This window comes from Mandrillus leucophaeus, unplaced genomic scaffold, assembly GCF_000951045.1.
Source record: "Mandrillus leucophaeus isolate KB7577 unplaced genomic scaffold, Mleu.le_1.0 Scaffold681, whole genome shotgun sequence".
Lineage (NCBI taxonomy): Eukaryota > Metazoa > Chordata > Mammalia > Primates > Cercopithecidae > Mandrillus > Mandrillus leucophaeus.
In genome coordinates, this window is record NW_012107375.1 from 1048482 (window position 1) to 1062958 (window position 14477).

At 60.7% G+C, this 14477-nt stretch overlaps 1 protein-coding gene across 1 annotated transcript in view; it reads right to left on the minus strand.

Moving 5' to 3' along the window:
- Positions 1-14477, minus strand: part of FLNA (filamin A, alpha) — a 43396-nt gene that overhangs the window by 16264 nt on the left and 12655 nt on the right. The window contains exons 14-45 of the mRNA XM_012002297.1: positions 13709-13832; positions 13466-13626; positions 13290-13380; positions 13027-13196; positions 12733-12850; positions 12347-12609; positions 11050-11647; positions 10790-10963; positions 10542-10704; positions 10304-10464; positions 10042-10212; positions 9554-9677; positions 9306-9462; positions 8535-8724; positions 8352-8375; positions 5947-6194; positions 5738-5833; positions 5503-5605; positions 5274-5414; positions 5038-5166; positions 4421-4582; positions 4126-4329; positions 3897-4049; positions 3678-3800; positions 3306-3572; positions 3009-3146; positions 2706-2821; positions 2030-2162; positions 1150-1330; positions 772-986; positions 485-688; positions 1-172 (exon numbers count right to left, since the gene is read on the minus strand). Of these exons, the coding sequence (XP_011857687.1) occupies positions 1-172; positions 485-688; positions 772-986; positions 1150-1330; positions 2030-2162; positions 2706-2821; positions 3009-3146; positions 3306-3572; positions 3678-3800; positions 3897-4049; positions 4126-4329; positions 4421-4582; positions 5038-5166; positions 5274-5414; positions 5503-5605; positions 5738-5833; positions 5947-6194; positions 8352-8375; positions 8535-8724; positions 9306-9462; positions 9554-9677; positions 10042-10212; positions 10304-10464; positions 10542-10704; positions 10790-10963; positions 11050-11647; positions 12347-12609; positions 12733-12850; positions 13027-13196; positions 13290-13380; positions 13466-13626; positions 13709-13832 (5474 nt within the window). The remainder of the gene's footprint in view (positions 173-484; positions 689-771; positions 987-1149; positions 1331-2029; positions 2163-2705; positions 2822-3008; positions 3147-3305; positions 3573-3677; positions 3801-3896; positions 4050-4125; positions 4330-4420; positions 4583-5037; positions 5167-5273; positions 5415-5502; positions 5606-5737; positions 5834-5946; positions 6195-8351; positions 8376-8534; positions 8725-9305; positions 9463-9553; positions 9678-10041; positions 10213-10303; positions 10465-10541; positions 10705-10789; positions 10964-11049; positions 11648-12346; positions 12610-12732; positions 12851-13026; positions 13197-13289; positions 13381-13465; positions 13627-13708; positions 13833-14477) is intronic.

A 14477-nucleotide genomic window follows, 5' to 3' on the forward strand; every position in this document is an offset into this window, starting at 1 on the left:
CGGTAGGGGCTGCCTGGGATGTGCTCGTCGCCCCACTTGACCACCAGTGTGTACTCCCCCTTGTCCTTGAGCAGGTAGGACACGCTGTAGAGCCGGCTGCCCACGTGCTTCACCAGGATCTCCTCGCAGGGGGTCCTTGGGCCATGAACCCCCACCAGCAGCATGTTGTTGCCTGAGGCAAGAGGGGTCCTCAGTCACAGGTCCCAGCCCCCTTCCTCCCGCTGGTGTCCTCTCTCCTGTCCTGTCCCTAGCCAGTTCTGGGGTGACAGTTCTCTCTTGCTAAAGAGCTGCCAGCACCTCCCCAACCCAGGCTGGCTTAGCAGATTCCAGTTCCTCCCTGGCCTTTGTTTGAGGGTCCAGGAGGTGGCTCTAGAAGTGACAGCCATACCCCAAAGGTGGTCCCCCCTCTCTCAGATACTGGCCGTCCTGTGATTTCTGGCCTCATTTTGGTGGGAAGGTGAGCCGGGGGCCCGAGTTTGCCCACCTGCTTTGCTGCAGTCTACCGTGAAGCTGCTCTTCTGGCCTATGTAGGCCTTGCTCAGTCCCAGGCCCTTGGCCACCACCTTGGCGGCGTCAGCAGGCCCAGGACCCGGAGCCCCATGCTGGGGGGCGCAGGTGGCCTTGGTCAGAGAGTCTACAAATACTGATGATGTCTCGTGGAGGCTGTGGTTGCTGACGAGACGGGGGCCTGCAGGGCAGAGTGGGTGGGGCTAAGAGGTGGCCATGGTGCCAGGCATTGGGCAGGTACCAACAGCTTGGCTCCAGGCTTACCGGTGACTTTGGCCTTGAAGGGGCTGCCCCCAATGTGATAGGGGCCACCATACTTGATGGAGATGAGGTAGCTGCCAGGTGCCATGGGGGTATAGGTGACACGGTAGCCCTCAGGGCACTCCTGGCAATCCATCTTCACCTTGGAGGGGCCATCAATGGTCACCGACAGGGCACCAGCTCCTGCATTGCTCGTGTTCACGATGAACTCAGCTGGGCTCCCTGGGAGCACAGGAGGTCAGGCAGAGCCAGACTGGTCTGCCTCCCTGTCCTCAGCCACCCAGCACAGGCTTGTCACCTCCAGATGCCTCCCGTTGTCACCAAGAGCTTGGAGGCAGGGGTCTAACAGCTGCATGCACACCTGCAGCCGCACCCACAGACTTACCTGTGACACCGCCTTCCAGGCCTGCTCCGTAAGCAGACACCAAGCCTGGGTCCCCTCCATGACCGGGCTCCCCAACTCGGATCTTGAAGGGGCTTCCAGGGATGTGGGTACCATTGAACTTGACGTCAATCAGGTAAACACCATTCTCCCGAGGGATGAAGCGCACAGCATATTTATCTGAGGAGCAGGGAGCCATGCTGTGGGCCTGGGGCTCCTCCTCAAACCAGCAAATGGTGTCTGAGGAATAGCCTCAACCCTGGCCCTACCCGTTTTGCTGGTCCATCAGTGTGAGCCCAGCCATGCTGGGCACCTGCACCCTGCAGCAGACCTCCCGAGGGCCGAAGCTTTAGACACTCAAGCTGCCCACTGCCAGGGTGCATTGGGACAGAAATCTTTTACAAGCCAAACCCAGGCCTCGCTGCCTCCTAAGAAAGGTTACCGTGAACAACATATCCCCTGCATGTTAACAGGCTCAGAGACAGGCAGGAACTTGCTTCAGGTCACGCAGCTGGGAAGGGCAGGACTAGGCTGTGAAATGAAGCCCACTGGGCTCCTCTTACCCCCAAGGTTGCCCCAGGCCTGTGCACAAGTACCATGGCCATGGCTAAAGGGCCGAGCAGCACTGAGGCTGGACTTTGAGTCTTTGCCTGTGGCGACAGCATGGTACTTCAGGGTAGAAGGCCTTCCTAACAGCCATGGGCGGCGAGCCACATTCCCAATGGCTTGGGTCACCAATTGGGAAAGGGTTGCTTGGCTTAGGGGGGCCAGGAGATGGGGCCCCGTCTTGGCTGCTTACAGAAGCGGTACCTTCCTTTTGTACTCTCAGCCTGCTTCCAGCCAGCAGGGCAGGGCAGCCGGGCGGGGACAGGGCCTCACCTTGGTCAATTTCTGTGACATAGCACTCCTCCAGGGCTCCTGAGGGGCTGTGCACCTTGGCATCGATCGCCCCCTTGGCCCCATTCAGGCTGACTGCAAAAGAGGCTGGCTGGTTGACCTTTAGCCCTGACTCCTGGAAGCACAGCAGACATGGTTAGATGGGGGGCTTGGGCCAGGGCAAGGGCAAGGGAGAAAGGAAAGGCCCCAGGAGCAGGAGGCCCGCGGGTTGCACTTACCCATCTGGCGTCCAACTTGGTTTAAAGAGGGAGAGCCACTGATTTGCAAGGGGCAGCAAGCCACAGGCACACATCCCCACGCCTGCCCCCACACTCTGCCATCACACACACCCAGGTGGCAGGAAGGGAGGGCGGCCCCACCCTGTGGGCAGCACCCAGCCTTGGCAGGCTGTCCCTCTTTAAACCACAGCCCTGGTGCTCAAGGGGCACAGGCTTCTGTTCAAAGCCTTTAGACCTGAGACACGAGAAAAACTCCACGTGGTGGGCAGGATATTTCCTGCCGACCCCAAGCGTGGGCTGCACCCGGCCAGAGCAGAGGCCTGGAACCCAGAGCTGGGCCAGGGGGTCACTGGACACAGGGCCGAGGCCTGCTCTCTGCGGTAGCTCTGGTCTGTCCGGGCCCAGGAGCCGCAGGTGGGCGGTTTCTCTCAGTGCCTCACCTGAAGGCTAGAAACAGTGAGGCGGCGGGCATCGCCAGACGGAGAAGCCACAGGCACCACGAAGGGGCTGTCGGGAATGTGTTCCTCGTTGAACTTGACTGAGACTTCGTAGTCACCTGGGCAGGGAAAGAGCGTAAGACCGGTTCATCAGCCTTTGGGCCTCCCGCCTCCCACGAACAGCCTGGGTGGCCCTGGGACCTGAAAGTGAAGAGTGAGTGCCACGCAGGGCCATTTGTGCAATCCCTGGGTCCAATACCCACACTCAGGCCCCACCTCCTCCAACCCCAGCCAGGTTCCCAGTACCTGGCTCCTGGACCACATAAGCCACACCACAGGAGCCGTCCTTGCGGTCCTCGAAAGAGATCTCAGCCTTGCTGGGGCCCTCGACAGCAATGGCCAGGCCTCCGGCACCAGCTTCCCGGGTCCAGATACTGAATTCGGCTGTGGGAGAACAGTGCGTCCTCACTGAAGGCTGCTCCACCAGCCTTGGCCCCCTCCAGGCATAGCCAAGGTAGACATGTCTGCCAGCTCCTTCCTCCACCCCCAACCCCACCCCGGCCAACGCAGGAGAGCGAGCGCTCAGCGTGTGAGCAGGCCTACCTGGCACTCCAGCTTCAGCCCTCTCCAGGCCAGGGCCCCCAGCTCGGACCTTGTGGGCTCCCCCTTCCCCTAGGGGCCCCACGGTGAACTGGAAGGGGCTCCCAGGCACGTGCTGGCCCTTGTACTTGACGCTGACTGTGTGTGTGCCCATCTCAGCAGGAACAAAGCGGATACAGTAGGTGTGGTTCTCCCCTTCCACGATCTCGGCCTCATGGCTCTTGCCCGATGGGCTGGTCACCTGGGCTGTCATATCCTGGATGCTAATTTCTGCAGGGTGGGGATGGGCTAGTGAGCAGCAGCCCTGGGCTCCACCCCTCCTCTTGGGGCTGCTTGAGCCCCAGGACCCCTCCCCAGGCTCCCCACAGCCCCTACCAGGGATCTTTAGGCTGAGATCACAATGACTGCCAACGTTGGCCACTGAAGGAGCCCGACGCCTGCGGGTGATGCTCTCTTTCACCCGGCCCTCGCCTGTCACTTTCACAGAGAAGGGGCTGCCTGCAGGAAGAAAGCACGGCCCACGCCCCTCCGGTCACATACCGCATGTGGGCCCTGGTGTAGTGACGGGGGCTGCCGAGGCACTGCTGCACTCACCAGGCACGTGCTGGTCGGCAAACTTGATGTTGATGATGTAGTTGCCAGGCTCTGTGGGGCAGTAGGTGACCCTGCACGTCCCATCCTCCAGGTCCTCTGTGTTGATGTCCACCTTGCTGGGGCCCTCAATGGACAGGCTGAGCCCACCATAGCCTGGGGAATGGATACCCCTGAGCTTCGGTGCTATGCAGTGTTTTCCCACCCCAGCTGGTGGGCAGCCACTGCCTACCTGCATCTCGGGTATCAATGATAAACTCTGCAGGCTCAAAGGTGTGGCCTTCGTGAAGGCCCTGGCCAGAGACCCGAACGCGGCTGGCATCCCCGATTTCCGACTGGCTGATCACCACCGGGATGGGGCTGCTGGCCACGTGCTGGCCGTTTTTCTTCACGTGCACCAGGTGCTCCCCTGTCTCCTTGGGCACGAATGAAATCCCTGGACACAGGGCAGGGCTGTCAGTCAGGGAAGGCGTGGGTTCCCACAGACTGCTGCCTTTCTGAAACCCCTGGACCCTTCGGCCACTTACCCACGTGGCCATTACGCAGCCGCTTCAGCAAACAGGGCTCCTCCCGGCCTGAGGGCGGGACCACAGTGGCCGTCAGCAGGCTGAGATCCGTCTCTGAGATGTTGATGGGGATGTCGGCAGCAGAGCCCACCTTTAGGTGGGACATACGCATGGAGTCGTCACCTGGTGGGGGCAGGCCAGCCATCACTGTGTGTCCAGCCATGGGAGACCATGCCCATGCTGCCACCCGTTTGTCACTGCTCCCAGTGCCACCCACCTGTGACCCGGGCCGTGAAGGGGCTGCCTGGGATGTGCTGTTCATTGTACTTGACTAGGATGCTGTAGTCACCCGGCAACACAGGCAGGTAGGAGACGCTGCATGTCCCATCCTGGTTGTCAGTGCAGCTGATTTCTGCTTTGGACGGGCCCTCGATGGCCAGAGACAGGCCCCCTGGAGAGAGCCGTGGGTGAGCATGGGAACTATGCTGGGGACACTCCAGTTGGCCTACACTGAGGAGCCCCAATGGCCAGGGCAGCAGGGCAGGGAGCCCCATTCAGGAGTATCTCCTGAGTCCAGCCCTTAGCCCGGTGAGGGCATCCTGGGCACAGAGCAGGTCAAGACCGGAGCTACTGCTCACCCTCTCCTGCATCCTTGGTGTTGACGGTGAAAGTGGCAGCCTTGTTCACTACTCCGTGGGTGAGGCCAGGTCCATAGGCAGTGACATGGCCGCAGTTGACATAATCCACATAGAACTGCAAGGGGCTTCCTGAGGCAGGAAGAAGGGCCTTGTGGAATGGCAGCCTCATGTGTCCCCCAGTCCCATCTCTCTGTGAGGTGGTGGCAGTGGATTGGGCAGAGGCAGGGCAGGCCCACCTGGGATGTGCATGTTGTCATAGCGGATGTCCATCTCGTGCAGGCCAGCCTCACTGGGTGCATACCGTACGGTCACGGTGCCATCTTTGTTGTCAGTGATGGCAGGCTGTGCCACCTTGCCTGAGGGCATCCGAACCTCCCCTGTGGGGCAGTGGGGCTGAGGTCAGGGCAGCTCCTTGGCACCATCTGGCCTCCTTGGCTCCCGAGCTCCTTCCTAGTCCCCACTCACCTGTGATCTCGCCCTTCTTGATGGTGAAGGGGATGACAAGGTCAAAGGGCCTCAGGCTGGTCATATCCAGCCCATTGACACCCACCAGGGGCCTCTCTGGGGCCTGCAGTGGAGACACAGGGCATGGGTGAGGGGCAGTGGGAGGATCTGGGGGTCCCTCCTCACACATAGTAAAATAGGGCCTCAAAGAACACCCAGCTGGCTAGCCCCAGTGTCCCTAGCTGGCCAGGCGTACCCAAGTCTGCTGACCGCCCTGGGCGTAGGTATACTGTGGGGCCAGCTGCTGAGACCGTAGCGGGGGCTGCACCGAGGGCTGGTCCCCAGCCAGAGCCTGCAGGGCAAAGCAGAGAGCTGCTGGAGAGTCTGTTGTCACAGAGGGGCCCCAGGGGAACAGGCCAGGACCTGCCAGACGCCCCTGCTGACCTACCCCCCACCCCTCCTCACCGTCACTTGGAAGGGGCTGTTGGGCACGTGCTCGCCACCAAAGCGCACACAGATAATGTATTTGCCCGGCTGGGGGGCCGTGTAGAAGATGTCAAAAGTGCCGTCCTCATTCTCCACCACGTCCACATCTACCTCTGAGCCATCAGGCGTGCACACGGTGCATGTCACTTTGCCTTTGCCTGCTGCCTTAGTGTCCACGGTGATCACCGTCTCCTCCCCGATCTGGATGGTGGGGCCGATGCCAGCACCTGGTGGGGCAGGGTGGGTCCCCAAAGGGGGGCCAGTGTGTGAGCTTGGGCTCAGGTTGTTCCCATCCGCCTGCCGCCCACACAGGCCTCTCATTGCCACCACCAAGCACAGCCAGGCCGCCCGGCCTCTTGCCCCTCCAAGCTGGGATGGCGAGTGGTTTCTCAGAAGGCAGGAAGGGTTCTCCTGACCACCTCAAGTGCCCGTGTGGGAGGGGCCCGACGGTAGCACCCAGGTGCCTGGGAGGAAAAGGAAGGGCCCACTCCAGCCTAAGTGTTGACAGCCACTCCCTTGCCTACTCAGCCTCATCCAGCACCACGGCCCACACTGCTGAACGTCAGCATCTGGCTGGGTACACGGCTGCCTGCACCCCTGTGGCCTGGCCCCGGCCCCCATTGCTGTGTGTGGACGCGGTGAGGCAGAGTCCTGCTGCAGCGTGGGGGGACGTGACACTTGCCTCCCCACCCCCCAGGCCTAATGGTGAAACCGGAGTTTCCTGACAACTGAGAAGGCTCGCGGTGAAAAGCAGCCTGGTGCAGGCAGGAGTGGGAACGGGGAAGCGGAAGGCAGTGGGGTTAGCACCCGAGTAGCGCAGTGCAGCAGGCTTGGCAGAGCGGGGACAGCACCCAGGGAGACAGGGAACAGGAGGCCCAAGCTACAGCCACCACTGCTGGGTTGCGAGGGCAGAGCAGCTGAGCAGGCTCCAGGGCCCCAGAGTGCCCGAGGAAAGGGGAGAGACAGTGACGTTATGATCTGGAGCTCCGCCGTGGAGGCTTGGGGGGCTGTGGGCTGTGAGGCCTGGCAGTGACAGTGTCCCCTGCAGCCTGGCCTCCTGCCAGGGAAGCAGCCAGGAACACGAAACCCACTTGAAGGCCAAGCTCGAGGGGCTCTGCCACCAAGTCCCGCTATCGGCCGAGGGCTCCTGCTGCACTAGGCTCCATGCTGGCCTGCCGCGGCCAGGCAGCTCCCCTGAGCTCCAGACCTGGCTGCCTGCTGCCCACGCTGCCCTGGGAGGCTTCATTCATGCCCACCCCATGACATCTAGTTAGTGTCTTGGACCCCAACCTCACAGGTACCCAACTCTCCCCACTTTCCCTGCCCAGCTCCAGGCTGGCCATCCGCAGGTCTGAGCCACTCCATCCTCAAAGTATGCCTCCTAATTTGGCTCTCACTGAAGCCCCCTGGCCACCAAGCTTGCCGGAGAGCAACTTCAGCACCGCCCCCCTCCCTGTCTCCATTCTGCAAACAATAGCCAGGGAAATGAGGTTACTGAGTCTTGCTCCCACCCCCAAAGCCCCCAAGGCCCTGCAATCAGCACTCCCCAGCCTCCCCAGCCCTGCACACACACGCCTGTCACATCAGATCCTACCTACGGCCTGTTCTATAAAGCCATCTCGCTCCTGCCGCAAAACTCCAGCCACCCTCTAACCCTTTCCTTAGCCACCTTGCCCAAATGCCAGGCCTGTAGCCTCTCATCAGCATTCCCGGGTGTCCCTGGCTGGGGCAGGTGACCCTCCATGCCTGTTGGGGAATGTCTGAATAACGTCACTGCTGGGGGATGGGGGAAGGGGGAAGGAGGGAGACGGGTCACAGAATGCACTTTGGGGCTCTGAGGCTGGGCCGGGCCCCGCCATGCTGGCCGCCCAAGCAGTCGATACTGGCGCTACTGCACTACCAGCCAGCCCCACCCGCTCATGCACCTCCCCCAGCCCGGGACGCAGAGGCCCCTGGAAGGTGGGGATGGGGGTCTGTGGATCTGGCCAGGGCTGGGGCTCCCACTGAGTCAGGGAGACCCCTTGTTCCCTCAGCCCACACAGGAACCCTTGTGCTTCCCTGGGTGCCAAGATCCCGAGACCCCAAAGTCCCCAGTGGGGTGCCTCTCAGGATGCACCTCACCCCAAAGCTCTCAGCTGCAACCCGAGTTCTCGGGGAAATAAAGGCCCAGAGAGGGGGAGAGCCGGAGCGGTCATGCTCAGCTCCGGAAGCCTCCCTGGGCCCTCGCCCTCCAGCCCACAGCCTCATCTTCTGCGCCCCCCCCCCCAACTCTGTCCCTGCCTAGAGCTGCAGCTGGAACTGTCCTGGGTATCGGCTCCAAGAGGAAAGGAAGTTGCCCCTCTGGACAAGAGGGGCATTGGGAGTGGCCCCAGCAAGCAGCTTACCTAGCCCGTGACCTCCGATTGACACTGAGGTGAGAAGGCAGAGAGCAAGGAGAAAGGTCAGGTGAGTCACTCAAGGGGGCAGCCCCCACTCCCACACGCCGCCCCAAGCAGCGAGCCCTTGCACACAGGCACAACCCAAGCCCCGTGCCGAGCGCCGCAGCGGCCAACGGCAGGCTGGCTCACCTGTGACTGTGCACTTGCTGGCGTCCCCGGTGGGCACGGCACGCACGCGGTACGGGGAGAAGGGGATCTCGTCACCACCATACTTGATGAGGATGGTGTAGCGACCCGTCACATCTGGCACATAGGCCACTGTATACGTGCCGTCATGGTTGTCTTGGATGTGTGTCTTCTTCGGCTTGCCTTCCGGATCCTGTGTGGCAGAGGCAGGGGAGGCAGTTGGCTCAAGACCAAGTAGCCCCAGGCCTGCCTCAGGCGCTCCTGGAAAGCGCCCAGCGTGGCTGCTACAGGGACAGCCTCTGGGCCTCAGGCCTCTCAACTGCTATGGCCCAAAGGGCTGCCTGCACCTGGCAGAGTCCAGAATGGAGACTAAAACATCCCACACTCCCCACATGACAATAGGCACAGCCAGGGAGCTTGGCACCCATCCTCAGCCCCAGGGCCTGTCCAGCACTAGGAGGAGCTCACCTGGGTGTTCTCAAGTTTTTATCCTATACCTGCCCCATGAGAATATTACAGGTGGGGAAACTGAGGCACAAAAGGCTTTGGTGACATGCTCAAAGTTAACAGCAAGTGCATGTCTGGGGAAGCCTGTGCCTGTCACCACTATCCTAAGGTAGTCACAACCTTAGCGAACCAAAGACAGGGGCCCTGTCCTTCCCTGCCCTCCTTGGTGCAGCTCCCCAGGGATATCAGACACTGGCCTCCACAGCCCACACTCCAGCCTCCCGGGCCCAGGCCCCCTTGCCTCCCCTGCTTGTTCGTGGAGCTCACCGTGATCTGGACAGCCAGCAGGCCCTCCCCAGCATCCTTTGCATCGATGGTGAACTCCACGGGCAAGCTGGCCGGCACGCCAGTGGTGTTGAGTCCGGGGCCACTGGCCTTCACCTTGCTGGCATCATGAGTAGGCAGCACCTTGACCTTGAAGGGGCTGTGGGTATGGGTGTTGTGACGAGCAGTCAGACAGGTTCTCAACATCCAGCCTGGGCTACTCCCCACAGGCAGCAGGCCCTGCCTCTTACCTCCGGGGCACCTCTTCATCTCCATACAGTACTGAGATGCTGTAGGGCCCTTCTCGGCTGGGCACATAATTGACGGTCTGGGTGCCATCAGCGTTGTCCACCACGTCCACTGGCTCCACCAGGCCTGGCCCCAGCCCCAGGGACAGAGCCTTAGCTAGTCTCCTAGGCCTCCATTCCTATCCCACCACACTGGACTGCCAGGACCCAGCCCCAGGCCTAGACCTCGCTTTATCCTCATCCGCCCGATCCTGGGAATAGCCTTGACCCCCTCTGACACAAAAGACACCCATCTGGGTGCCAGCTGGGAACCTTGCCCGCCTGCCTTCCTGCCACATCTGCTCAGTGACCAAGTCCCATCTGCTCTACCTCCTCTAAGTCCCCTCCTGGATGCACTGTCATCTGAGGCTCTTTCGAAAACACCTATACACTTGCACCCCTTCTGCACTCTGGGCCTCCCGACCCCCGGCTCCAGGCATGCAAACACTCACCTTTGGGCCCTTGCACTTTGACCTGCAGTGGGGCCACACCAGCCTTGCTTGTGTCCACCTGGAAGGACTGAGGAAGGTTGGCACGAACCATGCCTGGGCTCAGGCCGGGCCCAGAGCACTTGACCTTGGACGCATCTGTCACATCATGCACAGGGACCTTGAAAGGACTGCCTGAGGGTTGGGGCAAAGATATGGCAGCTGTATGAGACAGGGTGGGGAGGAGTAGACAGTCCCAGCCCTGCCCTGGCTGCCACCTCCTCACCTGGCACTTGATGGCCACCATAGGTGACATTGAGGCTGTAGGTGCCAGCCTCATAAGGAATGTACTCAACTGAGCAGCTGCCATCCTTGTTATCCATGCAGGACATCTTGGCCTCGGAGGGGCCCTCTACAGCCAGGCCCAGGCCGCCCGTGCCAGCTCCCCTGGTCCAAACAGACAGCCGGTCATTCCTGGGGTTCCCAGGCCTACTGGCCACCCAGGCTCCTGGGGGCTCCCTCACCTGGTCTCCACAGTGAACTTGTTGGGCTTGTTGGTGGTGCCACTTTGGATGCCTGGCCCATGGACACGCACCCGGGAGGGGTCGCAGCCCTCAGTCACGGGCACCTGGAAGGGGCTGCTGGGCACGGGGCTGCCGTCATAGGTCACGTCCACCGAGTGCAGTCCTGGAGGAGTGCAGGCCAGGTCAGGAGGAGCCCGGGCCACCCCACCCACCACCGTCCACCAGCCTGTGGGAGCCCCAGCACGCACCCTCCTCGTAAGGCGTGTACTCCACTTTGTACGTGCCGTCGCCTCGGTCCTGAACGTAGGTCTCTGTCAGGTTGCCTGAGGGGTTGGCCACACGGGCCTTGACGTGCGGCCCTCCGGTCTGTGTCAGAGCCCGGGCGTCCACACTGAACTCAGTGGTGGCCTCACGGAAGACACCTGCAAAGGGACACAGGAGGCTTGGGGCTCTGAGGTTCTGGTCCCTGTGTCCCCACTGCCACATACCCCACGGCAGGGCAACTCACCCTGGCCCTCAATCCCAGGCCCGTAACACTGGACGCCGGAAGTGTCCACTGCGGGCTCCACCTGCAGCTTGCTGGGGAAGTTGGGCACAGGCTGGCCGCCGTACTTGATGGTGACAGTGTAGGCCCCAGGGCAGAGAGGAATGTATGTGATGGTGTGCGTGCCGTCGCCGTGGTCCTGGATGTACACCTCGGCTGGCAGCCCCGCCTCTGAGCAGATCTCAATGGTCAGCTCTGCACTGCCTGCGCTCGAGCAGTCTACTTGGAATTGGCCCACTTCCCCAGCGGTGGCCCGCTCCAGCCCAGGGCCTGAGCACTTGACTTTGGATGCGTCAAAGCAGGGAACCACATGGGCCTTGAATGGGGAGCCAGGGATGTGGGTGTCAGCGAAGAGGATGTTGATGTTGTAGTCCCCGGGCTCGGTGGGCACATAGGACACGGAACATGTGCCGTCCCCGTTGTCCAAGCACTCGAGCTGTGCCTCGCAGGGGCCCTCCACTGTCAAGCCCAGGCCACCTGTGCCGGCGCCCTTGGTGTCAATGGTGAAGCGGGCGGGGGAGCCTGCACTGCCTCCCTGCAGCCCCGGCCCAAACGCCTTCACCTGAGGGAAGAAGGGGTCAGAAGCCAAGGCCATGCTATGCCCCTGACCCCAGACCTCCTGCCTGACTCTCCACCTGCCTCCCCTTGCCCTGGCTTCCTGCCCTCACCAAACAGGGATGCTGGTGGGCCCAGGCTGCCTGCCAGATGGGCCATCCATCAGTCATAAGGACAAAAAGGAGGGACGGGCGCGGTGGCTCACACTTATAATCCCAGCCCTTTGGGAGGCCAAGGCAGGTGGATCACCTGAGATCAGGAGTTTGAGAACAGCCTGGCCAACATGGTGAAATCTCGTCTCTACTAAAAATACAAAAATTAGCCAGGCGTGGTGGCGGGCACCTGTAATCCCAGCTACTTGGGAGGCTGAGGCAGGAGTATCGCTTAAAGCCGGGAGGCAGAAGGTGCAGTGAGCCGAGATCGCGCCAGTGCACTTCAGCCTGGGCGACAGAGTGAGACTCTTTCTCAAAAAAAAAAAAAAAAAAAAAAAAAAGAAAAAAAAATACTTTAACCCTGATGACTTTTTATGGGTTTCTGTCTCCCTCCTCCCCTTTACTCTCACTTAAACGGGGTCAAGGTTAACGGTCTGTCTCAGAAAAAAAAAAAAAAGGAGGATTGAGGGCAGGTCTGGAGAAGATGGGGTGCCCTCTGGGCCCTCAGAGAACACAGTAGGTTCTACCCTTAGGGCCTCCCATACCCCAGTTACCTTGCTAGGCTTGGTAGGGGCCACAGCTTCCACAGGAAAGGGGCTGCCAGGCACAGGCACGCCGTCATAGGTCACCTCCACCTCATAGGGTCCTTCCTCACGAGGCACGAAGCGCACCACACTGCTGTCAGCTCCGAGGCCTGGCTCCACCTTGCAGGGCACTGCTGCACCTGAGGGGCCCACAATCTTGGATGCCACTTTGCCTTGACCACCAGCACCCTTTGATTTGACTGTGAACTCCTGGTCTTTGCCAACGTCCACCTCTGTAGAAACGATGAAGGGAAGGAGAGAGACATGACACCCAGCTCAGTCAATCCCTGGGATGACACTCGGGCTGGGGGTGCCTATGTGACAAGGCCTTTGCGACAAGGGCCCCAACTACTTACTCTCTCCCAGGCCAGACACCTTGATCTTGCTGAGGTCCAGGCTTGGAGATACTGCCACCGAGAAAGGGCTCTTAGGGATGGGATCCCCTCCATAAGTGACATTGACGCCTACTGGACCCTAGGAAGGGTGCAGAAGGGAAGGGGGCATTTAGAGACACTAGAATTGCTCCCCAACCCCCTCCTGGGCCTCCATGCCTGCCCTTTCCCAGGTAAGGAATGAGGGTGGGCAGTAAGTCCCTCGGAGCTGTGTGAGGAGGCTGGGAACTCGGTCACCGTAGTGGAGGGCGCGGCTACCTGCTGCACAGGCGTGTACTTGACTGTGTAGGTGTTGTCATGGTGGTCGATGATGTCCACGTCTCGCACTGCATCCCCCTTGGTGAGTCCTGAGAACTGGACGTCCAGCTTGCCTTTGCCAGCGGCTTTCGCATTGACTGTGAAGTGGGTGGGCTTGCCAAGCTCGACACCTGAGGAACACATAGGGACCGTGTAGGGGCACCCTGCCCTAAGCCCTCCTACCCTTGATGCCCCACACCCTTCCATGGGGTACCTGTACTCACCAGTGCGACTGAGGCCAGGGCCCTCAGCCTTCACCTTACTGGCGTCATGAGAGGGCTCCACCTTGACTCGGATGGGGCTGGTGGGCGTGGCCTGCAAGCAGTGGGAGGAGAAGGCCTTAGAGGAGGGCAGACATTATCTGCAATGACATCTTAGCGGTCAGGAGCACAGCACTCACCTGGTCAGCAAAGAGGACCATAATGGTGTAGCTGCCAGCCCCCCGGGGTGTGTACTTGACCGTGAAGGTGTCATTGTCGTTGCGGATGATGTCGAAGTCGATGTCAGCTTCAGCGGGACCTACCACTCCAGGGGCACACTTGATACCGATGCTGACATCCCCTGCGGCGGGGAGAGGAACGGAGGCTGAGACCTCGCAGGGACATCCCAGCCACCTGCCCTCCCACCTACAGCCAGGCCTTACCCTGGCCAGCCTCGGCGCAGTCCACAGTGAAGTAGGTGGGCTCGTGGGCCTTGAGCCCTGTCTTGGCCACTCCGGGGCCATATACTTTGACCTTGTTGGGGTGGCTGCCAGCTCCCACATTCACCTGTAGGGCACAGGGGCAAGGGTAAGGGCATGAGCAGCCTGGAGGAGACTCAGAGGCTCCCTCGGCTACACTGGCAGGCACACAGAATGGCCCAACTGCCTTGGGAAGAGCCTGGCAGTTCCTCAGTTGACCACAGAGGGACTGGGTGATGCTCCAGGTCACTCCGAGGCAACTACCCAAGAGAAATGAAAGCAAACATCCATGCAAACACCTGGACCCACTGTTAACAGCACTGTTTATGATCACCAAAGGCAAGCCCATCCTCGATATCTGTTAGCAAGTGAACAGACAAATGGAATGTGGTCTGGCCACACGATGGAGTATTATGCAGCCATAAAAGGGAATGAAGCGGCCAGGCATGGTGGCTCATGCCTGTAATCCCAGCACTTTGGAAGGCCAAGGTGGGTGGACCACCTGGGGTCAGGAGCGCGAGACCAGTCTGACCAACAAGGAGAAACCCTGTCTCTACTAAAAATACAAAATTAGCTGGGCATAGTGGCGCATGCCCAGCTACTCAGGACGCTGAGGCAGGAGAATTGCTTGAATCTGGCAGGCGGAGGTTGCAATGAGCTGAGATCACGCCACTGCACTCCAGCCTGGGCAACAAAAGCAAAACTCCGGCTCAAAAAAAAAAAAAAAAAAAGG